The sequence below is a fragment of the Ornithorhynchus anatinus genome, chromosome 18 (assembly GCF_004115215.2).
Source record: "Ornithorhynchus anatinus isolate Pmale09 chromosome 18, mOrnAna1.pri.v4, whole genome shotgun sequence".
Lineage (NCBI taxonomy): Eukaryota > Metazoa > Chordata > Mammalia > Monotremata > Ornithorhynchidae > Ornithorhynchus > Ornithorhynchus anatinus.
In genome coordinates, this window is record NC_041745.1 from 38,147,156 (window position 1) to 38,174,087 (window position 26,932).

At 41.3% G+C, this 26,932-nt stretch overlaps 1 protein-coding gene across 2 annotated transcripts in view; it reads right to left on the reverse strand.

Moving 5' to 3' along the window:
* SLIT2 (slit guidance ligand 2) overlaps positions 1 to 18,316 on the reverse strand; it is a 310,193-nt gene extending 291,877 nt beyond the window's left edge. The window contains exons 1-3 of one of the 2 annotated variants that reach the window (XM_039914653.1): positions 18,235 to 18,316; positions 18,019 to 18,063; positions 16,141 to 16,249 (exon numbers count right to left, since the gene is read on the reverse strand). In XM_039914653.1, coding sequence (XP_039770587.1) covers positions 16,141 to 16,249; positions 18,019 to 18,043 — 134 coding nt within the window. In that variant the 5' untranslated portion in view covers positions 18,044 to 18,063; positions 18,235 to 18,316. Of the gene's footprint in view, positions 1 to 16,140; positions 16,250 to 18,018; positions 18,160 to 18,234 lie in introns of those variants that run through there. The other variant, XM_039914654.1, reaches the window with a different exon arrangement.
* Positions 18,317 to 26,932: the final 8,616 nt, after the last annotated feature.

The window sequence follows — 26,932 nt, forward strand, 5'->3', positions numbered from 1 at the left end:
TTTCATGATATTTGTTAAGCACTCACTATGTGCCAGGCACTGTACTAAGTGTTGGGGTAGATCCTAGCTAATCAGGTTGGACACAGTCCATGTCACCGTCTTAATCCCCATTTTATAGATGAGGTAACTGAGGCCCAGAGAAGTGAAGTAACTTGCCTAAGGTCAACCAGCAGACAGGTGAGAGAGTCAGGATTAGAACCCAGGTCCTTCTTGGTAAGCAAAGACTGGACCTGGAGCTGGTGAGTTGGTGAGTGCAGACTCTTCCCCCAAAGAACTGTGTTTAATGAATGTTTTACATCCTGAGGCTTTCACTGCTGATTTTGTAATTTCCTGTTGCTTTGTTTTCCATGATTGCTATTCTCTGTCTGTTTACCCTCATTTAGACTGTGAGCCCAGAGTGGAATAGGGACAGGTCTAATCTGTTTACCTAGTAATTATCCCAGTGCATGGCACATAGTTAGCTAAGCAGCGTGGCTCAGTGGAAAGATCCGGGGCTTGGGAGTCAGAGGTCATGGGTTCGAATCCCAGCTCTGCCACTGGTCAGCTGTGTGACTGTGGGCAAGGCACTTCACCTCTCTGTGCCTCAGTTCCCTCATCTGTAAAATGGGATTAAGACCGTGAGCCTCATGTGGGACAACCTGATTACCCTGTATCTACCCCAGCGCTTAGAACAGTGCTCTGCACATAGTAAGCGCCTAACAAATACCAACACTATTATTATAGTAAGCACTTAATGAATACGGTTACTACTAATTTCCTCCCCCTTCCTCTCTGCCAGATCTTACCACACTAGTTTAAACATTGTTCTTTCCCCAAAGCCTTTTCAGACTAGACCTTTTCAACAACGATGACCTTCTCTAACGTTTTGCTTCATACCCTTTCCTTTTTCCAGTTACCGTATTCTCCGTCCTCCTGAGTACACGATGGAATCTCCTATCAAAATTGACAGGTGAACTTGAGTCCTGACATTTCAGGCCTGGGATCCGCTGCATGAATCAACTGATGATCATGCAAGTGGTTCACCTAAGACAACTGGCAGTCTCACCTCTGCCGTTCAAATTCTACGCCCTCTAAGATATCTAAAGGAAGCACATCTGATGGCTTAATTCAACTCCTCTTACCTTTCCACCACAGATGTCTCACTTGATCGATAGCCCCCCACCTTCATTCATCTCTCCACTTCAGCCTCTCTTTGTCGCTTTCAAACAAGCACTTATCTTCTATATTCCAAAAAAGGCATCACTGTTCCACAACTGCAGTCCACCTTCTGCACCTTCTTATATCAAATACATTAATGTGTTGGTTTTTCATAACACTCCTTTTATCCCTGTGTTCTGACCTCACTTCTGGTCCAAAATCCCTAACAAAATTGCAGCCATTCTCCAAAAATCCATGACCCACAGTGGAAAGAGATGGTTCTAGCCTGATCACTGCCTGCTGGGGCTGTTTCATCAGTGTTGAGAGTTTCTGATCAAACAGCTATTCATTCATTCAATTGCATTTATTGAGCGCTTACTGTGTGCAAATCACTGTACTGAGCGCTTGGGAGAGTACAATACAGCAATAAGCAGACACATCCCCTGCACGCGATGAGCTTATGATCAAGACCATTCCATCGGGTGGACAGGCTCAGCAAGAGTCCTAAGGAGTACTTAAAAATATGGGTAATAGAAGGCAACCACCTGCTGGATCAATGGTGCTACATCTAGATAGCAGCAGCACTGTATTGTATATGTACTTCAGGAATGAATAGGCCCTGCATGTAAAAAGATAAATAGTAACAAAACATCGCAAACATTTTGCAGAGTGCTGAACCCCAGCCTGCTGGGAGTCAGGAGGCCTGGGTTCTAATCCTGACTCTACCACTGCCAATGTGGCCTTGGGCAAGTCACTTAAATTCTCTATACCTCAGTTTCCTCACCTGTAGAATGGGAATTAAATCAATCATTGGTTTTGAGGGCTTATTATGTGCAGAGCTTCAGACTAAGCTCTTGGGAAAGTACACTACAACAGAATTGGTTGACCTGATCTCTGCTCACAAGGAGCTTACAGTTGACACAGGGAGACAGACATTAAAATAGTGAGAAAAATACCTGTTCTCCCTCCTACTTACACTGAGAGCTCCAGGTGGGGCAGGGGCAGTATCTGATTTCTAAGTACCTCAGTACAGAACTTGAAACATAGTAAGCACTTAAATATCACAATTATTATTATTACACTTTGCCCTGTGACTCCTGGGAATCTGACAGGTAGGAGAGAAAGGGTGTGAGTTGCACTACACCAACTCTGATCATTATAACCCATTCCCTTTTGTGCAATCCATTCCTGAGGTCATCAGACTGAGACCCACTTGTTTCTTTTCTCTCTCTCTCTCTCTCTCTCTCTCTCTCTCTCTCTCACACACACACACACACACACACACACACACACACACACACACACACACACACAGTATTAGTTAGGTATTAAGTAGCACAAGAGAGACCTTTTCAGTTGTTTCCTGGTCTTACATCCCCTGTTGACTGGAAGGCTTTTTGAAAGCAAGGACCATGTCAGTTCTTTAGCGTATTTCCCAAGAACCTAATATTCCCTAGCGGGCTCCCAGAAATAGTGCATGTGTTTGCTTTTGGACTTGAATGTCCCTGGGAGATCTTCCTGGCCACTGGGCATCATGTCACAGGATTAACTGACCTAGGACATATGCCGTCAGAGGATCTCTTCTTTGGATGAGTTATGTGAGTGGTGCATTGAAAAGGTTGCCTCTTGACATTGACAACAAACAACTAGCAGCTGAATTTTCAAAGTCAAATATGAATGAATTTGCTATTACTCATCAGAAGTAGGATTTACTTTCCTTCTTGATTAGGAATTATTTAGACTGAAATGACTTAAGTACTCTTCAGAGGGGGGCTGACCAGGTCTGATATACAGTGAATATAATACTCTCTTCCCAATATCCTGTTGGGACAATCTGCGAGCCATTATTTCTCTCGCGTTTATTCTTATACGTCTAGTGAAAGCGTTTACATAGTTACATGTATGTTTTCTGATTGGTCCTCCGCTACTGTAATGGAAGTCCCTCGAGGGCAGGGACTGTGTATTCTTTAGTACACACCCCAAATCTCTCTTTTAATGCTATTCCTCTGAGATCATTCGGCCCCATAATTGACTGACTGCATGAGGAAAGATACAATAGCCATTCAGGGTATTTCACATCACAAATAGCCTGGAATTGGAGATGCTAGACACCCTAAATTCATTTCCAGCTGGCAAGCAGTTTGTGAAGGACAAAGGCTTCGAAAGGGTAACACGTTTTCTAGTTTTAACTTGTCAAACGGATGCATTCATATCTAATAAATGTCAAGAGTGACTCTTGTTCTCTACTGTGGCAAATGAAAGAACTTCAAAGCCATGTGAACCCCCAAATGTTTGTAGGCAAGTCTGGTTTCTGTCTGACTTGACGGCCATTCCATGCTAGTCATTTCAAATCATCAAAGAAATTGAGGTTTTGTTGAAAATGGGGATTCTGTTAAAGTTCTCCATGCTCTTGCTTCCTAATTAGTGAAAAATTACAAGTGATCTCAATTTTCATGGGTCAGTGTGTAGAAAAGCTCATTTACCAAGTAGACTAAAAAATGGTTTTCCCCCTCTTCAGTGTGTTTTAGCCCAACTTGGTATATTAATTTGGGGGTGGGAGGGGAGGCTATAGATCATATTTTTGCCATCTGCCATTAGCTAATATTAGAGACAGCAAACCAGAGTGAATCGATCAGTGCCTTGTTTTGTTTTTTCAGGAAGGAAGGAAATTCCCAAGGTCCTAATCACTTGTGCCTTATGCTGAAGAAAACTGATAACTAAGGACCGTAGTGATACTTAATATTTTGGTCTCACTTCTGATTAGAAAATATGAACAAATAGCACTAAGCGAGGCAAGGCGACTAATACCGTAGAAGGAGAAATAGAACTCAAAGTGACTTGGACAAATTAGAAAAGCAATCCTGCAAACACAGCATGAAATTCAATCCAGACAAACACAAGCTAAGACACTTAGGGACAAAAAACAAACACAGGACGGGGAAGGCCGCTTGGATCCCAGTACAGTAGAAAAAGACAACCACAAAAGGAATGACTCAGCAATGTCCCATTATGACTCCAAAGCCATGTGTGATAGTGGAAGGCTTTAATAAGGACACAGCATGCAGAAGCTATAAGTTCTCCTTTTATCACATTCTGCTGAAGTCAAACTCCTGTTAGAACAGAGGGTCCCATTTTGGGTTGCTATAGAAAAAGAGATAAAAACATCAATGAATAGTGGAGAGTCCAAGGAAGAGAAACAAAAAACGATTAGGGAGAACACTGCCATGCAGGAAAAAAGTAAGAGGGTGACAATTTCTTTCAGTTCCGAGAGGATACCGACCACTGACATGTTTCTCAAAGACCTAAAAAGAGAAAACTGACTTATAAGCGTACGCTCCTTGTGGCAGGGAATGTGTCTGTTGGTTGTGATGCACCTTTTCAGGCACTTTAGTACCGTGCATTGGTGCAATACTCTTATTATTACCACTACTAAGTTGCAGTAAGAAGTGTGTGTGTTCTTCATGAAGAAAAACTTCTGGACTATCAAAATGAAATGAGTTTTAACATTTCGCTTCCTGGAGGCAGGGAACTGATCCAAATGACCCTCCGAGGTCCCTTTCAGTGATACGATTCAAGATCTTCAATACAATCTGTTCGAAGACAAAACCCATTTCACTCTTTTTTTTTTTTTTTTTAACCTAGCCAAGTATTTACAGATGCACTTGGGGCCCTATGCCCTGAAAGGTATTTCCATTGCATGATAATTCAGGCACTGACTGGCTAAACTGTGTGAGCTGTTGATCTTGAGGCTGTTCTCGGCCTTTAAATATTTCCATCAAAACCCAGCAGCATTCATTACTTAAGGACTCAATTTTGACACTTTACAAGGAAATCTATAAGTTAATATAGATCTGACCAGAGCTGTTGAGCATACAAATTCACCAAATAGCAATAAGCGCGCCCCCTTTAATTGAATGGGGAATTCATAGCTACTGAAGGGGATCTCCACCTGTCAATAGTATCAAGGACATGCTCTGTGGCTTTAGCGTGGAAGCATTGTGAGAATTCCACAGAGGAGCGTTGATCTAGCTAGACAGGACTCCAATTGCATTCACATTTAGAAAATAAGAAAGCTATTGCACTCTGGAACAATCCATAAGCTAGCTCAGGTAAACTTCTATAAAGTGACTCAGGTGCACAGACTCAGAAAGACTTCCAAATTGACAGATTGGAGTGACCTGCTGTCTGCTTCGTGATAAATCCTAGGAGGATTAGGAGACTCAAGTTCTGGTCCTGGCTTTGCCACTTGCCTGCTGTGTAACTTTAGGTAAGTCGCTTAACTTTGTTTCCTCAGTCTCCGCAGCGGTAAAATGGGGGTGAAATGCCTGTTCCCCTGCCCTTTCTAGACTGTGAGCCCCATGAGGACAGGTTCATAATAAATTCCATCAGTATTAAATGGCTTTAAAATGTAGAGGCATTAACTGAAAGGACAAGCTGGTCCTGAGGGTTCTTTTACTGGGAGACACCGATGGGTCGTCTAGTACTTAGAAATTTACTTAGAGTTGGATTGACTGTTGGCTTTACCTGATTATCAGGGTAACACTTACTCATTCTGGGGTCATGCAGGGGGTGGGGAGTCCTGTGTTTCACAGGCTGAGGAAAATGGAAGTGGATTAAATGGCGTCCCTGGGGATCTCTCTCCTGAGGGTGGGGCATGACTAGTCATGGGAGGGTGGATTTCAGCTGTCGGGGTTAATGGTGGGAAGATCTCTCACCCAAACGGTTGAGTGGGCAAAAAAGTGAAAAGTGATCTATGAGGGCAGGCAGTGTGTCTGCTATCTTTCCTGTATTGTACTCTCCCAAGCGCTCAGTACAGTGCTCTGTACATAGTAAGCACTCAATAAATACCACTGATTGATCCACAGAGAAAGAATGCATACTATAACTCACGATGATGGGCACTACACTATCAATAATAAATACCATAATTATTATTATCAGCCATGATCCTGGAAAAACTCTGGGTCTCACAGACTATTCCCAGAAGCAGTGTGGCCTAGTGAAAAGAGTAATGGGTCTGGAAGTCAAAGGACCTGGATTTTAATCCCAGGTAGGCCATTTGCTTGCTGTATGACTTGGGGCAAGTCTCTTGGCTTCTCTGTGTCTCAGTTTCCTCACCTCATATAATGGGGATTTTAAGTACTTGTTCTCTCTCAGACTGAGTCCTGTTGGGGGCACAGAGCTTATAGTATATGATTAGACTGTAAACCCATCAAAGGGCAGGGACTGTCTCTATCTGTTACCAATTTGTACATTCCAAGCACTTAGTACAGTGCTCTGCACATAGTAAGCGCTCAATAAATACTATTGAATGAATGCAGTGTCTCTTCCCCAGCGCATGGAACACAGCAGATGCTTAACAAATACCGCAATTATTATTTAGGTGTGGAGTTAGTTGAAAAAGTCAATGACTTGGTGGGTACTATCAGGAAGGACATAAGGGAACTAGAGAAGGTCCTAAAAAGCCAAACACTTGATCTGATCTTGGAGATAGAAGAATTTCCATCTGAGGATAAACCAAAAAGATTAGTAATTTTAGGGTGAGAAAGAAGAAAGAAGTAGAGACTGCTGGGAGGGGAAGGTCAATAAAGTACTAAGACTCCAGACATGTGTCCGTTGTGACCGGGGATTGTCTCTCTTTACTGCTGTATTGCTCTTTCCAAGCACTTAGTACAGTGCTCTGCACAGAGAAGTGCTCAAAAAATATGACAATGAATCACTGAGTGAATACTGAGTCGCTGAGGCTGTGTCAAGGAATTGTTTTCAGAGGGGACCTGAGAGACTTCCAAATTCTAAGGACTTCGAGGCCTTGTTTGGGTTATAACTTGCTCTTATATGCAATTTACGCTTCTGTTGTATTGTACTCTTCCAAGGGCTTAGTACAGTTCTCTGCACACAGTTAAATCCTCATTCAATACCATCGATTATGGATACCTAGAGAAAAACACTGAGTAAGAACTGAAGTTACTGGACTTTACAGTGAACTAGTCAGAGTTCCAGCATTCCTACCCCTGACAGAGAATCGGGCTTTGAATCGGAACAAGGAAACTTTAGAATGAGAACTGATCCTCAAAGGAGCCTGCCCAGCGCACTAAATTCTTCACAGCAATAAGTGCCAAATCATCCTGGTTCAACTTTACATTACAAAGCCTTGTAGCATTCCTACAGAGTCTGAGCAAAAACAAATAAACCAAAGACTTTTGGTACCATTTCTAACTATATGTTCCTTTAAAATCTATCACCAGAGTACTGATTAAAGTTTTGATAACCCCCTAGAACTAGATTGGTGGATCAACATTGAGATCATTTTACTATACTTACATTTTTCTTCCCATGGCCATGTTTTTGGAAACTATAACTCTTTCCAGGGCTGTAATTGCTATTTTAAGAAAAATGAATAATATTACTTGTCCCTCTATGGGTTATGAATGAAACTGGAATCCTAGCTGATGCATTTTTTTTTCCCAGCTAACCAACCTTCTTCCAGGAATTTTAACCCTTTTCATCTTATTCAATGAAAGCCACTTAGTCTGACTGCACATTTCTAAGTATGCTATCAGTTAAAGGCTCAGATTTCCAGATAACACATTTTTTTCTACTTCCTTAGAAATTGATTGGTAATTAAATCAATTTCTTTCTTTCTGCTTGAGAACCACTTGTAGACTGTTTCAAGACAAAAAGGTGTGTTTCTCATCTTTCTGTAAAAGACTTGTATTCTTCAATTTCATAGGTCTGGTTCTAGTATTGGCAGTGAGTGGGTCTGCAGCATCCACACTCATAGTGGTCTTCCATGCTGGAAGTCAGTGACAAAGTGGGAAGCTCCAGAGGATAGCCAACCCTATTCCCACCACTTCCTAGCACTTGGGCCCATCTGTGAGTGAGGCCAAGGTGGGAAAAGAGAGACGGGTCAATAGTCTAAGCATCCTGCATAGGCAGGGGAGGGAGGAATGAAGGAGAGAGAAAAAAAGTAGGAAGGGAAATCCAAAGAGTTATAGATGGGGACGCTGGGGAAGGCAGAACTGCTGTGAGAATTGGAGACCTCAGGCGGGCCCTTTAAGCAATCAATCAGTGGTATTTTTGTGCGTATACTGTCTGTAGAGCACTAAATTCTTGGGAAAGTATAGTAGATTTAGTAGACATGATCCCTACCAGGAGCTTAGACTGGGGCAGATGGACATTAAAATGAATTTCAGATAGGGACAACTGTAGAGGAAAGGATGTGTACATGTTAATTACAATAATAATAATGACTGTGGTACTTGTTAAGTGCCTGCTGTGTGCCAGGTACTGTATTAAGTGCTGAGACGGCCAAGCAAATCGGGTTGGACACAAGCCCTGTTCCCTGTGGGTCTTGCAGCCTAAGTATTGTAATAATAATAATAATAATAATGATGGTACTTATTAAACGCTTAGGTGCCAAGCATTGTACTTTCCCGAGCACTTAGTAGAGTATTCTGCACACAGTGAAGGCTCAAATACCACTGATGGTCACACAGATGATACCAGACACTGACTTCATCAAGGAATTGCCGATTGTTTCTGAAACGTATCTCTAAAGCTCCAAGATAGGCTGCTCAACTTTCTGCCGTAATTACTTAGCACAAAATCAGTCATCTAGCTTGTCGCCGACCGCTTGCATACATCCTTCCTCTGGCTTGGAACTCCTTCCCCATCATTGTGACAAACCACAACTCTCCACATCTTCAAAACCTTAATAAAAATCACACCTTGTCAAAGAGGCCTTTCCCAACTAAGCCGTGCTTTCCCTTACTCCTCCTTTCTGCGTTACCTATGCACTTGATATTTACCTCACCCTCAGCACTTATAGACATAACCATAACTGATTTCTGCTTCCCCTACTAAACTAAGTTCCTTGTGGGCAGGGAACAGGTCTATCAACTCTATTGTATTATACTCTCCCAAGTGCTCAAGTGCTCAGTAAGTGCTCAATATCATTGATTGATTGCACTTGGAATAGAGTAGATAATGACTTCTATATTTTCCATCTACACTTAAAATGGTTTAATACCCCTTTATATAATACTAGTGGTCTCAGCACAGTAAAGGTACAGCCAGATTAGAGCACAATTATATATGGTAGTAATCTGGGGTATTCAGTATTGTAATTACTCAAATGTCATCATCATCATCAATTACCTCTTTCTGAGCACACATAATGTGCCAGGTATTGCTGAGTCAAACAGGTTATACAAAATATATGATCCCTGCCTTTACATTATTTGGGAAACTGGTAGTCTCAATTTAATCCAAATGTGGAATCTAGTCTACTAATTAGACTATCTGAACTTTTTAAGTGACATTCTTTTTTTTAGGAAATAAGTTTATTATACTTCAACCTTTAAATCCATCACGTTAAGCAAATTAACAGTTGCTTATTTTGTCAAGATGAGAGACTTGTATAGTGCAGGAGTGAATGTTACTTGACGATATGTATCTTATCTGAACACAGTGTGAACTGCTTCCAAAAAGCAATACTTTCAAAAAAAAGTTCAGTGAATTGCCAAAAGCGCTCGATATTAGTAGAGAACGGCAGGATGTTTGAGGGGAATCCAACACCCGCTGTCAGGATATAGTCTTAGATGGGGCCAAAGGGTAAATAGTGAGTCCCTGGTTTGCATTCTCAGAAATCACCACTGATAGTAAAATTCACTGAGGAATGCGTGGATGGCTGAGAAGACCAATGTGGGATCCTCGGTCTCAACCACAGAGTTCACAAAAAAAAAAAAAAAAGATCACCTCCAATACTGTCATGGTTGGTATTTGCAAAGAGTGGCACTTTTTTCACTCTCAGCCTCCTTATAAAGTTTCTGCTTGAAGAGTAGCTCCTTTCTTGACTGCAGTGTACCACATTGGCTTATCTGGGGTCACTGAGTCCCAATTTTTAGCTAGGATAAAGCGTCATCCAAGGCCTTGTTCACTTCATCTTTAAAATGTCTTTTGGTCCTTTTTGCCGTCAGTTTTGCGATTGCCACTTACACTGCCCACTGGTATGGCTGGCATATTGTCGCCCATTCCCTTCACATGCCTTACTCAGCACAACTTGTGCTGAGGTGAGCATACTTTCAATCCTAAGAGATTGACTTCATTCCAATATATTGTTTGTGATCCTGCCTTATATTACCATTAACTACATTAACTACTCTTTAACGTTAAAGCAGTATAATACTTTACACTTTCAGAGATACATCATAACTACATTTTGGTGGTTCCTGGTCCCTAAAATGGATGTACTGCATTGTATGCGTCGTGAATCGCTGTAAAATTGGAAATTAACAAAAGAACACTTTCAAAACCAACTCCAGTAATAATTACATTTGTTAAGCAATTAATGTGTGCCAAACACTGTAATAAGCAATGGGCTAGATGCAGAGTGATCAGATCAGTCACAGTTCTTATCCCACATAGGGTGTGAATTCTTTAAGGTAGGACGAGGCAACAATCTTATCCTATTTTACAGATGAGGAAACTGAGGCACAGCAACCACCCTAAGGTCCAACAGCAGATGAGTGGCAGAGCTAATTAGAACTTTGTTCTCCGGATTCCTCAATCCATGCTCCAGGGGAAAAACTATGCGACTCCGAACATTTTTGTCCTTTCAAATTAAATTTACTTCAAGGTCACGTGATGAAGAATTTAGGGCTTGCCTGGAGTGGGGACTCTCAAGATTCAAGCATCCTCTAGGATTTTAGCACCTGAAATAAATGGCCACTTTCTAACAAAAGCCCAGCACGTAAGCCAGGAATAAATTGGGCCCAACTTTATCTTTCATGCTGGGAAAATAGAACTCTCAGGAAGCCAGTGCCCTTTACCTTTGTACATCCTCCTCTGGAGCAGAAACTCAACTATCTGGAGAGAGCCCAGAACAGACTAAGCCCTAAGCTCTTCTTGTCTCTTCTCCACTCCCTCTGAATCTCCCCAACTTGCTCCCTTTATTCAGTCCCCCTCCCAGCCCCAAAGGACTGAGGTACATATCTGTAATTTATATTCATTTCTGTTTGCCCCTCTAGATTATAAGCTCGTTGTGGGTAGGGATTGGATCTGTTATATGCGTTCATTCAGTCATATTTATTAAGCACTTAGGGTGTGCAAAGCACTGTACTTGTGTACTCTCCCAAGCACTTAGTACAGTGGTCTGTACACGGTAAGCACTCAATAAATATGTGACTGACTGAACAGACCTTATCTCTGCATGAGGGACTGAATTACCGGCATGTGACTGCCTGCTCCAGCCTTCCCTAGCCATCCCGCCTTTGACCAGGCCTAACCTGTCCGGGGGACGGGCAAGAAGGGCTTGTCCAACAACTCCTCTGCAGCTTTTCCACCCACCTTACTCTATCCCCGAGGGGTGAATCAGGATGATTGAGACTTCCACCTAGCTCACACTCCCAAAATACTAGATGAGGGAAGAGTACTGTTCTCTCTCAATCCATGAGTGTCATTCAATACACTGCTTAAGCATCTCATTTCTACTTAAAGACGGCAATCTTACACTGTAAATTCACATTACATTCAAGAAGATGGGTCATTTAACAAACTCTTCACTTATTCTGATTTAGATAAGGGAATGCTTTCATTGTCTTGGGAGTCAGAGGTCATGAGTTCTAATCTTGGCTCTGCCACTTGTCAGCTGTGTGACTGTGGGCAAAACACTTAACTTCTCTGTGCCTCAGTTACCTCATCTGTAAAATGGGGATTAAGACTGTGAGCCTCTCGTGGGACAACCTGATTATCCTGTATCTACCCCAGCACTTAGAACAGTGCTCTGCACATAGTAAGTGCTTAACAAGTGCCATCATTATTATTAGTGGACTCCCAAGCCCATGTTCTTTCTGCTTCTACAGTTGTGGCCTGGATGATTTGATGACTTTTCAATGCCTCCTCCCCCACTGTTGCTGACTTGCCTGGACTCCAGGCACTATCCTGAGAGAAGCAACATTGTGGGAAGCAGGACTGGGGTGCCAGATAAACCCTAAATCTATGAATCAGGAAAATATGATAAAGTCAAGATTCTCGGATGGGTTAGAAAAAAGGCAAGAAACCACTACTAACCAACTAAAGTCTACTAACTTTATTATTGTCTCTGTTACCGATTTGTACATTCCAAGCGCTTAGTACAGTGCTCTGCACATAGTAAGCGCTTAATAAATACTATTGAATCAACTGCCTACTATAGTCCTCTGTACACAGCAGGTGCTCAATAAATACTAGTAATGGATTGAACAGTGGTCCATGGCTCCAAAACTATTTGTCTTTGAGATAGAACAATCTCCGTTGATTCATTCATTCAACTGTATTTATTGAGTGCTTGCTGTGTGTTCATGTTAGTTGACACATATCATCACACTTGTTCTATGGTCAGCTGGGTCAAAATAAAAAGGACTTCACTGGAGACATAGTAGTAATAGTTACTGAATGCCCACAGGGTGCGATGTATTGTACTAATTCTTGGAAAGTCCAAAAGAAGCATGAGACACATTCCATGCCCACAAGGAGCTTACCTTCTAATGGAGGATACAGACCAAAATGTTTCACAGAGTAAAGAAAACATTTGAATGTCCAATGAAGAAATGTAAATACTTGAAGAGCTGAGAATGGGTATAAGAAATGCCGGGTACGAAAGGTGGATTTACATGACATGTGAAGTGGGGAATTAATTGGGGCAGGCCAACAGAGAGGTGGACTTCCAAGACAGCTTTAGGGAGGGGGAGAAGAGGAAAGGATGTGAGAGAAAAAGATGGAGAGGAAAGAAATTTGCACGAGTGCACACTCACTACAGGATTTATTCCCTTGCCTGAAGCCTCTGCCCACCTCACAGATAATGATTTCCTTATTCCCTGATGTTTCTAGAGAAAGTAGGTCTTTGGCTTCTTAGAAGTCTAATTCCAAGACAGCTAGTTCTGTAAGAACAAGTATCCTACTTCTCCTCCAGTCCCTTGATCTCCACACTCCCTCTGAGAAGGTGAAAACTGCCACAACCAGAGAGTTTAAGACACTATCCGTAGCCTTTTGAAGTCAAGGCCGCTGGTGACTCTTGCCATCAGTTGCCCAACTGTGAACCACATAGGGTAGTAATTTTGCTCATTGTCAAAATACTGTCACAGAAAATTCTTGACTTTAAAATATGAACCTTTCAACCGAATTCTCCCAGGATGTAAGCTCCTCCCTGGTAGTAAATTAGGTAGTCTTGGAAGCTGGATTTTCTCTCTCTCAGGATACTTGATTTTCAAGGGACATTATAGTTGCAATTGGGCCTCATTTATGGATAAAGAATCAGGCAAGTAAAGAGGCTGACCATCCCTGATCCCAGGAATGGAGCAGTAATTAGAACTGTCTTTTTGGAATTCTTCAATTATTTAAGCCACCCAGGTTCTCAGAATTCTCTTGGCCCTACAGACACAAAATAGTTCTAAGCAATTGTGGTTTTTGCCTGAAATCAACTTATATCCCTGGTGGTCCAACAAGCAAGGGAAAACCTCTTTGTCAAGACAGACTTTTTAATACATACTGAAGGAATGACTTACTAAACACTACCCTAGTGGCCTAAGAGAGTTAAGGCAGCTTTGCAAGAGGTCGAGGGTAATAATAATAATAATAATAATAATAATAATAATGGCATTTGTTAAGCACTTACTATGTGAAAAGCATTGTTCTAAGTGCTGGGGGGATAGAAGGTGATCAGGTTGTCCCACGTGGGGCTCCCAGTCTTAATCCCCATTTTACAGATGAGGTCACTGAGGCTCAGAGAAGTTAAGCGACTTGCCCAAAGTCACACGCCTGACAAGTGCCAGAGCCGGGATTAGAACCCATAACCTGTGACTCCCAAACCTGGGCCTTTTCCACTAAGCCACGCTGCTTCTAGGAAACTTACAAACTGGGAAAAGTCCCTCAGTAAGTGACCACACATGCCACATGCTAACTCCCTCAATTTGCATGACAAAGCATAAACCAAACTCTTCGGTGGGGAGATCTGGGGGGGGGGGCGGTGGTTATAGAACAAACTAGGCCCCTTCCATACTTAAAGAAATCCAATTTAAGTGTTCCCTGGCATATCTCCCCTTCATGAATCCCAAAATCAATGATTTACTCCGAGTGCAGAGCGAAACATTGTCCACGGTCACATCTGTGTCCTGTTTCCACCTTGGAAACTGAGACTTGAGACATGTACTTTGTCTATGCCGAGGGCCTATGCCAGTTCAGATTAAATCTCTGGTGAGTCACGGAAGAAAGGTGAAGCTGGTGCAGGGTGGGGAAATGGAAATGCTGGGAACCCCCATGAAGGGGAAGAACGTTAAGGTTGTACGTGTGTTTGGACCTTGTTTCCCCCGCTAGGTTGTAAACCATTTGAGATTCCCCACAAAGCAGGAGTTCAATAAATATTGTTAATGATGATGATGGAGCACAAGTCACCCTCAGAGGCAGAAGCTGAAATTGGAGAACTTCCAGACCAGTTGGGAGGCCCACTTGGGAGCCCAGAATCATAACAAAAATCAGCCCTACTGTACTGAGTTACCTCAAAAAAAAAAAAAAAAAAAAAAGAGTATCAAATCTCCCCATCCTTAGCAAGCTCTTGAGTCAGAAGGGTTGGGCCAGTGGAAGCCCAGCCTGAGGCTGACACATTCCAGGTTGCCAATGGGTATTTTTTTTTTCTTTTTCCCCATTGAGGACATCAACACAATGAAAAAAATGGGCTGTGGGGCAGTAGCAATATTGTGCATTCAGAGGCGTAACCCAACTGTGAACTAAAAGGATTATTTGCCCTCACAGGTTTCCCCTGGGAGCGGCTGGGAAGAGGGTCTTTGAGACCGCTTTAAAAAAAAATGGAAATGTTTAAAAAGAGAGCCATACAATCTGGTCTTTTTCTCTCTTGTTTTCTGGAGTTTCTATGAGACCCAGCACCCGCCATCCAAGCACCTCCTCTTTCAAAACCCAGTAGACAAAACTTCTATTGACACAAGACTTGGCTTTTTACATCTGGGAGCGTGAGGCATGTGTGTTGTAAAAACCATTTCCGTGTTGTCCTGACCTGACTGGGCTACTGAAAATCCACAGCCCAGCAGTTTGGGCCCTAGCTAAAGCCTTTCTTACTGTCACTAGGTGGTTTCATCTGTGTACTACCGTTCTTCCTTTAGAAAACAAATAGCATATTTATAAATAAATCTTCAGGATCAGCTTTCGACCCGGTCCTAAGTGTTGGCCCTGAACAGCTCATACCGTGTTGTGGCTGTTTTTTTTTTCTTTTTATTTAAACATGCTGTTTGCTTGTGTTATTGAAGTCTTTCAATGGGGTTATATTGCTTTAGAAGATTGTTGACTTAAAAGAGCCTTTCTGAAAACACAACTCTTCCAGATCTCCAGCGAAAAGCTTTGTGCAAGTGTCCACGCTTCTGAAAGCAAGTTTAACTTTGTACTTTAGGTTTAGGCCTGGGTGGTAATTAAAATCACGAATCCTTCCCAAGAAAGTACTGGCAGTCAGTATGAAAGAGCGGTAGATCGCTGAACTCTGTATGACAAGGATTGTGAGGAAGAAGTTTAAGTTAGAATTCAAGTTTAGAAGTTTGGCTTTAGAGAATTAAGCACCTGTTCTTTTCTAAACAACTATAAGTTCTGGTGCCCTGACCCAGTCCATTTCTTTCTTCTTACACATTCACTTTCAGTAACATGAGTTAATTAACATGTTCAGTGTGTACTGTTTCCAAATCGCAGAACAGATTCCTTCTTTAGCAAGGCTGGACTAAATCAGATGACTTTTGCAGCACGGAAGTATGGGAGCAAAGTGTATATTCCATCATAAAAATCTACACGCGACGTGACAACAAATTCAGACTTGGAAATGGTCAAAAAGAAAAACCGTGGATTACCTTCCCTTTTTCCCGTTTAGTTCAAATGATCTAGATGAGAAATGTTGAACCAACCTGTTCAGTGCTTAGAACAGTGCTTGGCACAAAGTAGAGCTTAACAAATACCATAATAATAATAACTTACTGGTGGGCTGAATTTCTTCTGCTGAGAAGACTGGAAGGAGCAGCCTGTGCTTGGGTGGAGGGCGTGGAACAACTCTGCACTGCATCTGTGTCTTTGGTCCACACATCCTCTAGAACACATTTAAATATTTATTTTAATTAGTCTATTTTGCAATATTTTTGTATTTGCCGCTTCCAATAGAGTGTTTGTTCCTTGTGGGCAGGATACATTTCTCTTCTTCTGTTGCACTTAAGTGCTTAGTACAGTGCATACTATCCAGTGGGTGCTCAGTATATAAATACCATATAACATACTAATTATATTACTATATAATATACTACATAATATTATTACTAATATATTCCTATTACTTCTCTCAGCCACACTGAGAAGCAGCATGGAACAGCAGATAGAGCCCGGGCCTGGGAGTCCGCAGGACATGGGGTTCTTATATCTGCTCTGTCACTTGTCTACTGTGTGACATTGGGCAAGTCATCTCACTTCTCTGTATCTCAGTTATCTTATCTATTAACTGGGGATTAGACTGTGAGCCCCCATGTGGGACAGGGACTGTGTCCAACCTGATTTGCTTGTATGCAGCCCGCACTTAGTACAGAGGCTCATACATAGTAAGTGCTTAACAAATAACAGTTATTATTATTTCTTCATCTGCAGAATGGGGATTAAATCCTGCTCCCTCCTTTTTAAGACTGTGAGCCCCATATGGGAGAAAGGCTGTGTCTGACCCAATTATCTTGTATCTATCCCAGTTCTTAGTAGAGTGGTTGGCAGCACATAACAAGCCCTTAAATATCATAATTAATAATAATGTTGGTATTTGTTAAGTGCTTACTACGTGTCAAGCACTGCTCTAAGCACTGGGGTAGATACAGTGTATTCAGGTTGTCCCACACAGAGCTGACAGTTTTCATCCCCATTTTACAGATGAGGTAACAGGCACAGAGAAGTTAAATGACTTGCCGAAAGTCACACAGCTGACAGGCAACAGAGCCTGGATTTGAACCCATGGCCTCTGACTTCCAAGCCCGGGCTCTTGACAATAAGCCATGCTTCCTGCTTCCTTATTACTATTCTAGTAGTACAACCTTGTACCCTCTTTCCCTTGTGCTTCCAGCACTATTTTTAGAAAAAAAAGTGCTGGATACAAAAAGGGTACCAAAGACAGAAGACACCACCCCCAGAGATGATGCCCCTTACCTTATTTTGGGCATGAGATAATAATAATTGTGGAATTTGTTAGCACTTACTGTGTGCCAGGCAGTGTACTCAGCACTGGAGTGAATACAACTAAATGGGGTTGGACACAGTCCCTTTTGTCCATGGGGCCCACGGTCTTAATCCCCCTTTTACAGATGAAATGACACACAGGGGAAGTCAAGTGATTTGCCCAAGGTCACCCAGCAGACTCGTGGCAGAGCTGGGATTAGAACCCAGATCCTCCCGACTCAAAGGTCCATGCTCTATTCACTAGAATACACTGTTTGTTCATTGTTATATTATACTCTCCCCAGGGCTGTGGGCAGTGTTCTGCACACAGTAAACACTCAAATATGATTGACCAAATCAGAGAATGAACAGTTCTCTCACGGGGTGGGGAGAACCCTCTAAGCTCTTTTATAAGAAAAAACACCAACACCCTCTCTTTATCCTCCAAATTTCCACACCTCACCCAGCCCCTACATCAGCCCCTTACCACCAATGAGGACTCCTAGTAATTCCTAGAGTTTCACACACATACACATGTAAACTCATTGTGGGCAGGAAATATGACTACCAACTCTGTTATACTGTCCTCTCCCCCACTACTTAATACACTACTGGTTACACAGTAAATGCTCAATATATACAACTGATTGAAAAACACAGCTGTTCACTTACCCACAGGTCCCACAGTAGCTATCATACTCTGTAGTCGCCACAGACCTGAGTAGGGGAGATGCCAAACAGAGAAGGCAGGTAGAGACTTAACTTGGAAAAAATTAAGGAGGGGAGATAAAACCTACATCAAAAACAGCAAATAGAAGTTGAAACAAAGAGTCAAAGACATTGGACAAGAGAAAATGAGACAGATCCAATCAGAAAGAAAAGCCAAACCTTGTGCTTCCTTTTTCTCCAGCACTTTCTACCCTCACCCTGCAGCTAGGAAAGGGGAGAGTGAGAAAGAAGTCTACACGTAGGAGGGTACAAATTGACCTCAGCTGCCATGACTCTTAAGTGCAATTACTTTGAGTCCAATTGCTTGGGCTGCTATTTTTAGTTTGAGCCTTGCTTTTAGTGATTAGTGAGAGGCCCCCAACAACTCTTTTTAACTTGAGAACAATCATCCTTTCTCCATGGATTGTAATGCAGTTTACCAACTGCCACTCCCTTGAAAGATCTTCTTGAGGTGTGGAAATACTGTGCTAACTCTATGGACCATAAACAGCAATCCCAAATGGCTAAATCCTCTCCCAATTAGGTCAGAGTCTTTCCAGGTGCCTACATTTTCATGTTCTGAAACAGCTGTTCCAAATGTTCTATTACATACCTACTAAAATCAAACTTAGGAGCTGGGGCTTATTTTGCTTTCTCCTGTTCTTGTCAATATCATCCGATATTGTAGCCTCCTGGGTTAGGTGTGATGCTGTGAAAAATGTAAAAATAGCTCACCTCTGATTAAAGGGTATATTCTAATTCAACTATCTCAGAGTTGTAGAGGTTAGTGACTGAATTAGGACACAGCTGAATAAAGAGGGGAAGGAAAATTGTAGAATTGTAGATGGTAGGATTTGGTCAGTTTTTCCAAGGTATGCTTTGATCATCCCTTATCCATTTCTAGAGTTCTCATTTCCAAATATGTCTTTCAACTGAAAAGAACTTTGAAAATGGAAAGATTTTACCCCCAGCTCCTGGATCTTAATTATTCTTCCACATAGAGTACAAGAAAACAGTTAAAGAGCCCCATGTATAAAGAGGTGCTAGGGGTGAATATTTCACACCCAAAATATGGTTTTCAAAATAAACTTTATGAGAAACCACATAAAGTTTGTAATGTACTAAAGAAAATCCTTTGAGGAAGCAAAACTCATAGATGTTGGGAAACAATTCTAAAACACATTAACTATTTCAAATTCTCATAAAGGTCAAATAGCAGAACCTAAAGCCAAAGGATTCTCGAGCTGAAAACCCACAAAGATACTGGAACACCCACATGGAAACCTGTTTTTACTTTGGAGAAAATAGTGGCCTTTTTTTCCACCAAATGATGGCTGCTTGAAATAGTTGAAAGCTGCCAAAATATGGAGGAAGTTAAGCAATTTTATTGTGTAATTAAAAATAAATAAGTCATAGTGCTGATCAAAGTGATTTTGGTGTTATATTCACATACAAAAGTTAGCAACAAAATGCCTTTAAAAGGAAACTACTAGTTTAAGGGTTGGGGACTATTTAGAACAAGGCCTTACTGATGCATGAAAACATGAGGCAATGTTCAAATGTCTTTTGATATGTGCTTATGGAGTCCGCCACAGTTACTGAGCAGGATGGGCAATCTATGAATAGTTACATTCATTATACTGCCGAGAGAATCATGCAAGTGTGAAAGGTTGTTGGCAATATAAAATAACTGTGCCCTAGTTTTTGAGTATAATTGACAAGGGACCATAACAATCAAAATTAGACTTCTTTAACCCAGATTGTAACCTCTTTTCCCCAGTTTTATGGTAGTCTTTTGAAAATGTATTTTAAAGGCATGAGAAAACCAAGAGGGTGAGAATTTGGTTTGAACGTGGGTCAACAGCTGAAAGTTATCACTTTTCTGAACCTTGCCCAAATGAAATTTCTCTAAGGGCCCCTCCCATGAACTCCCTTCCACTATCCTGGGAGGCCGTTTTGTTCTTCAGCCCGGTGACAGAAGCTCCATTTGAATGATTCTTGGCAGGCTTTCTAGTCAAAAGTTATCCGGAGAGCCTCCACAATTCTATCCTGCTCAACTGTCATCACAGTTGTGAAATGGAGAGAGCTCAGGGCCTGTTCTTTGTGAGGTTAAATCATTCCTTTCTTACCTGCTCACAGCCACACACAATGAGAAAGCTTGCCTGTCTAACCATTGAGGACATTCCTCCTTTTCCGTTGGTCCCATTTTCACTTTGCTCCCATCCTGGAAGATAGCACTCATTTTGAAAATCCTTGCTAATTATTTTCCTGATAGAATCTGGAGATCCTCATTCCAGATTTGAGAAGTGGTGAGGTCTAGTGGAAAGAGTCTAGGTGTAGGAGTCAGAGGACTGGGTTCTAATCTCAATTCTGCCACTTGGCGGCTGTGTGTCCCCAGGCAAGTCGCTTAATTTACCTGTGCCTCACTTTCCTCATCTGTAATATGTTCTTCCTCCCACTTAGACATTGGGGTGGGTCCTATGCCCGACCTGATTATTCTCCCACTCTAAACTGTAAGGTCGCTATGAGCTGGGAAGTGCCTATTAATTCTGTTGTATTGTTCTCTCCTGAGCCTTTAATACAATGCGTTGCACATAGTAAGTGCTCCATAAATGCCATTCATTTATCTTGAATCCACCACAGTACTTAATCAAGTGCTTGACGCATAACGAGAGCTTAATAGTGCTGCAATTATCATGGTCTCTGGAGTCCATTCCTGTAGGATATCCCTCATTACTTGTCTAAGGGAAGGAATCAGCCCTAAAGGATAATTTTAGACTGTCAAGAGGTGTTTTCTAATTTATAATTTAGGTGGTATTTGCTACTTTAGTGGTTATTTGTGTATTTGGATCATGCCTCTTTAACAGCTTCCTCTTATCGTTTCATTCATTTAATCATATTTATTGAGCACTCACTGTGAACAAGACACTGTACTCAGTGCTTGGGAGAGTACCGTACAAAAACAGACACATTTCCTGCCCACGATGAGTTCATAGTCACCCGTGTCTTTGTTCTTACTCTACTGTCTGGTAAACAGCTGGAGCCCAGGAACCCAGTGTTTCACTTTTGTGGTAATTATCAAGCACCTGGTAGTACAGTATTCTCTCCCCAGTGGGCATGCAAATTTGATGATGAAGCAGTAAGGTGTAGTGCATAGAGCACAGGCTTGGGAGTCAGAAGGTCATGGGTTCTAATCCCCACTCCACCACTTGTCTGCTGTATGACCTTGACAAGTCACTTCCCTTCACTGGGTCTCAGCTTCTTCATCTGTAAAACGGGGATTGACACTGCGCTCCACTTGGGGCAGGGACTATGTCCTACTCAATTTGCTTGTATCCTCCCCAGGACCTAGTCCAATGCCGAGCACATAGAAAGTACTTAACAAATTTCATAATTATTATTAACTCCTAGATTAGACCCAGAGACCCAGACCATCACACCAAGCTCAGTACAAAGACATGAGTTTTATAATAGTCAACTGTATATAAGAATTACTAATATATGAGAATAAATATTTGACCTGAGTAGCAAATGCCTGAAAACAGTGGAAACATTTTAAAAATAACATTTTCAGTCTGGAAAATTGGGACCTATCTCTTGGCAAAAATGGCAGCTATACTTTTCCAAGTTCTTTTTATGTCGAGATTTCAAAGATGGTTTGAATTTCCATAAAATATTTGCCCCTTTGTGAGGAATATCAAATACATGTTGGTGCCAGAGAATGCTGGGCATGACTCAGACATTTAGCTAGAAGAAATGGATCTGAAGAAAATCTGGACAAGACTCAGCATTAGCCAAGTCGTACGTGATGTTTAATCTCTCTTTAGCATTTCCAGTTTTTGGATCGATGCCTGAATGTAGAATGTACTGCTATGAGAACATAAGAAAGGCCATTACTGGTTCAGAACAGTGGTCCACTCAGTTCAGTCTTCTGCCTTCAACCATGTGCTCTCCCAAGTGCTTAGTACAGTGCTTAGCACACAGTAAGCACTCAATAAATATGATTGAATGAATGAATGAGCAAGATGTTTGGAAGGATTCTTTGACATCCATCGTACAAGTTAAGGATGGACCTTTTAATAGCCCCATTTTTTAGGTAACCACATACCTAATTCCCTTCCTCTACTTGAACTGTCCTTGATCCTTAATGTTCAACCTTCCCTCTACTAACCCATTTTGGACCTCTACTCCATGAACTTATCCAAACTCCTCTTGGCCCTGTGAATGTGTTAAAGCTGCATAACTTCCTGGGGTAACGAATTCCATATGTTTACCACCTGCTGCTGAAGAAAGGTTTCTTTTCATTTGTTTTGCTTTACTATGTCAAGATATTGTAATGTGGCACGGGGCTAGGCTTTGGATTTGGGGGCAGAGGTTCCACCGTCAAGCATCTCGGATGGGGCTTTGCGGGACCAGTGGTCTGAAGTAAAGGACCTATTCTGAAGCCCTAGCACCTTTATAAGGAGTCCCAGAGGCTTCTTTAGACAGAGATGCAGCATAATGTGGGACAGTGAGGATTCCACCTATGGAGAGGTGCCAGAAGCCATCAGACACTAAAGGAAGAAACGTGGAGAGTAGAAGCAGTGGAATTTCTGCCTTTCAAACCCTCCTCTTCTCCCACCTGGTTCTTAAAGCATTCCAACCAAGTGAAAATTTACTTGGCAACAGAAAGGGTGTCACTAGCTGATTTTCAGCACCCCGATCTCTCCTGGTACATGACAAATGCTGTTTTTGGGACTGAGAATGTCCAAATGCTATCACTAAGAGAAAAGATTGAGGGAAGAAGAGAAGTCCAGAGTCGCTGTTGTTTACTGTACCCTCTCTGGAGACTGTGAGCTTGTTGTGGGCAGGGGACAAGTCTGTTCACTGTGATATTGTGCTCTCCCAAGCGCTTAATACAGTATTTTGCACACAGTAAGCGCTCAATTAATATGACTGACTGAATGAATGAATGAATGGGAAAGGTAAAGACAGACAATTTACTCTTCAGATCTCACAAACAGAAACACACAGTTCAACCAAACCAAAATGTGGCAGTTATGTTCTTGACCAATCTCATATTAAGAGACAGCCACTTTACGGATATGCACACCTAGGTCAACAAAATGTGCACGACTGTTTCCTTGGACACTGCAGCTTAGTCTAAAGGACAAGCCGACACAGCTGGGCAGATACAGATACAACTGGGCAGATACATCTCCCCTGGACAGATACAAAATGGTATAACCTGAAATGATGTGGCAAAACAGAGGATTGCTTGGAGAAGCAAATGTAACGTCATCTACCTGGATGACTCGAGCCTGTAAATTTGTTTTAGGCAGAGAACTTGTCTCCTAATTCTATTGTATCGTGCTCTCTCAAGCACATAGCTAGTACTCCATAAATACCACTGATTAATCTATCTGGATTCAGAAGTGGGGTCATTCTTTTAAAAGCAGAAGCTTCAGAAAGATGTGGATCCCAAAAGGCAGATTCAAAAAATAGCATCGGACACTGAATAGACCAAGTGCAAAGGTGTAGATAGACTTGAAAAGGCTATTTGCCTCCCTTGTATAACCCTGGATAAAGTCTGTTCATAGTAGCAAGACAAGACAGTTATATGTATACACACAAATGCATATGCACACTTACGCACACATATCTCTATATGCATATACTTACAAATATATCTTGTATATATACATGATAATAATAATAATAACACTGGTGTTTGTTAAGCGCTTACTATGTGCTGAGCACTGTTCTAAGCTCTGGGGTAGATACAGGGTAATGAGGTTGTCCCACGTGAGGCTCACAGTCTTCATCCCCATTTTACAGATGGGGTAACCGAGGTACCGAGAAGTGAAGTGACTTGCCCAAAATCACGCAGCTGACATGTGGCGAAGGCGGGATTAGAACCCACGACCTCTGAATGCTAAGCCGGTGCTCCTTCCACTGAGTCACGCGATATATATATATAATGTACCAACATATATGTACACATACATAGGGGTATACGTGTGTGCGCATGTACATATATATATATATATATATAAAATAATATCTCAAGAGAGACAGAGTGAGAGAGTTGAGGATTATTAGTTCCCTTTTCTATTATGTATAGATTTAAATTTCCCAAGAAACAACTATTTTAGTAAAGGGTGAGAAAAAAGACATGACTATGGTAGTGTTGTGATTACATAGCTTGCAAGATCTTAATATAAGCCCAGTTTTCTAACTTGGTAAAATGATAACACTAAGAAAAAAGAGAAAGGGAAAACAAAGTCATAGTAATATCCCACAACAAACTGCTGATTATTTTTATCACCAAAATAGTCTCAAAGTTTCTCTTTGTTTCCCCATTTCCTATGGTCAATCTCATAATATCTTGCACTTAAGTGTTATATCTCTTTTTCCTTCTCCCTGTAGATAATCTGGAGGAAGCCAAAGAAAAGCAGCTATATTTCACATGGCCCTCATTTTCCGTCCTATTACATGACATATTGTCAAACTCTTTTACAGTATAAATTAACAAAATTATTTTAAAACTCAAAACTCTCATCCTGGATCTTTTCATAGAAGATCACATGTACACTACAATCGCCTGTTAATTGCTTTAATGCCTAAGGACATACAACATATGTCCTGCAAAGAGACACCCATATGGTTATGTACAGTACGGCCTGGCACTTTGTTACCACATCATACAAAACAACAGACTTCTATTTAAAATGCATGGTTCATAGCACACATAATGGTGTGACATATAGGAGATTTGAACTGACAACACCATAGCTCTACTCTTACTTCTAAACTGCGATAAGATGATGTAGAACTTGGAAGTGCTAAAGAAAGTGTTCCTAGTGACATCTCAACCCGTGGCATAACAATATGGTTTCACGTTTACAATGCAATCTTAACCTAACACTTTTCTCTTCCATTTTTTAAGTCAGTGATATTTCTTAAAACTTGGATGCAAAAATGGCAGGCCCATCTGTGAAATTGTGATTTTTTTTTTTCAAAAAGATCATTTATGTAAACCATAAGATTGGTCTTCCTGCCTCAAACTGGCTAAGCCAAGCCAACTTGTAATGATGCTATTTGGATAGAAGTATTTAGATCTTCAGTAAAGTGCTGAATCTACCATCGATATCTCATTTTCAGGATTGTTTAGTTGCTAGTTTTCATGAGGCCTTCATGCACAGACACCATTAGCAGTGGAAACTTTGAAGTTTCATATATTTTCTTCATGCAGTGTTCGTTCATTGCATGTATGAAATTGACCAACTGGAAAATATTATAAAATACGTGATTTCATTATTATCATCATTCCTTAATTAGTTATATGAATTGCACACAAAATGGAGACCAGTCATAGGGTGAAAATCATTTTCAAGGAAAAATTATCCATTGTAGGAAAAACCCCAGAATTTTGTTCTGTTTCCTTCCCAACTCACCCTTATCCATCACTCTCTTTCCTCCCCATCTTCGTCCTTTCCCTGTCTCCCTCCTCTCCCTTTCCACTCCCCTCATCTTCCTTTTTCTCATGGAAGGATCTGGCGTGTCTTAAGTTCAGCAAAACATCTTTCAAAATCTCCAAATGTGTTTTGCCAATCACTGTTCCCTTAATTTTATAACTCAAGTGGATTTCAAGGGAAATTTAATCCGTATGTTTCTGATTCTTTTACATTCAACTCATCCAAGTGTTTCGTAAGAATCGTCTAGTGTCCAAGAGGCCTTTGGAGCTTCTTTAAAAGCCTGTACAAGTTTATTTCTGCTTATTTCTCCAAAAGGCCAAGCACCATTTTGTTAGTCTCAAATGGATGTCAGGCCCAGGAAGCCATATCTTATTTTGGAAACTCATAAAAACCTGGTGTCAAGATCTTCATCTAATACCAAGTACCTACTCTGTTACGGTCAATAAGAGCTGCTAGTCAGATTGGATTGTAAACTTGCTGAAGGGCAGCTTTTCAAGTATGTTAGATCTTCACTGTGCTTTCTTGATTCTTTCATCTCAAGACAATCAAAACTACAGCTTCTCAAGTGATGGGAAGCCACAAGGTAGGTTGGGTTTTGAGTCATTTTCTAAGTTTAAAACTGAGCTGTTTTACCCAAACCAAGTTTGGATTTTTAAGTTTTTAAGATCACTCTTTTCAGCAGCAACAGAGGTGATGTAAATCTGTGTCCAAGTCCAAATTTGGAAGCACTCCGCTTTTTAAAAATGGTTCAAATTGTTCATCTGGCATTTCATGGAAAGCAGATTTCTTTCAGCAAATAAATTGTAGGAATATTTTTATAGATTTCCAAAATGTGTTATATTTTGTTAATTAAAGCTTTTGGAATACATATACTTAAAGTAGATTATATGTAGAATATTTGCTTTGAGAGGTCATCTAATCCAGCTCCTTGTCTCTAAGAGGAACCACAGTGTAGAGTCAGAGCCAGCATCAAGTCTTATGAGGGACTTCTGAATGAAGGGGACTCAAGTTGGTCAGCTTTGAAGACGGGGTGAGCAGTGACCTTAGTACAGCACTAAACGTTTAGTACAGTGCTCTGCACATAGTAAGTGCTCAATAAATACCACTGATTGATCTGTTGGATATGAAGTACAGTGTTCTGCCCACAGTAAATGCTCAGTAAATATGATTGATTGATGTGGAGGGGCAGAGACTACAAGTCAGGAGGGAGACCACATAGAAAAGGCTGATGGTGAGAAAGACAAGAACAAGGCACCATGAGTAGGTGCCTTGAAAAAGCAGAGTGGGAGCCTGGTGGTGGTAGGAGAAGAGCTAGGACAAGTAGTGGGAAAAGACTCATTGGATGCCTTAAAGCCAATCATCTGGAGTTTCTTCTTGATGAGGAAAGGATTTTTGAGGACTGGGTAGATTTTATTCATTCT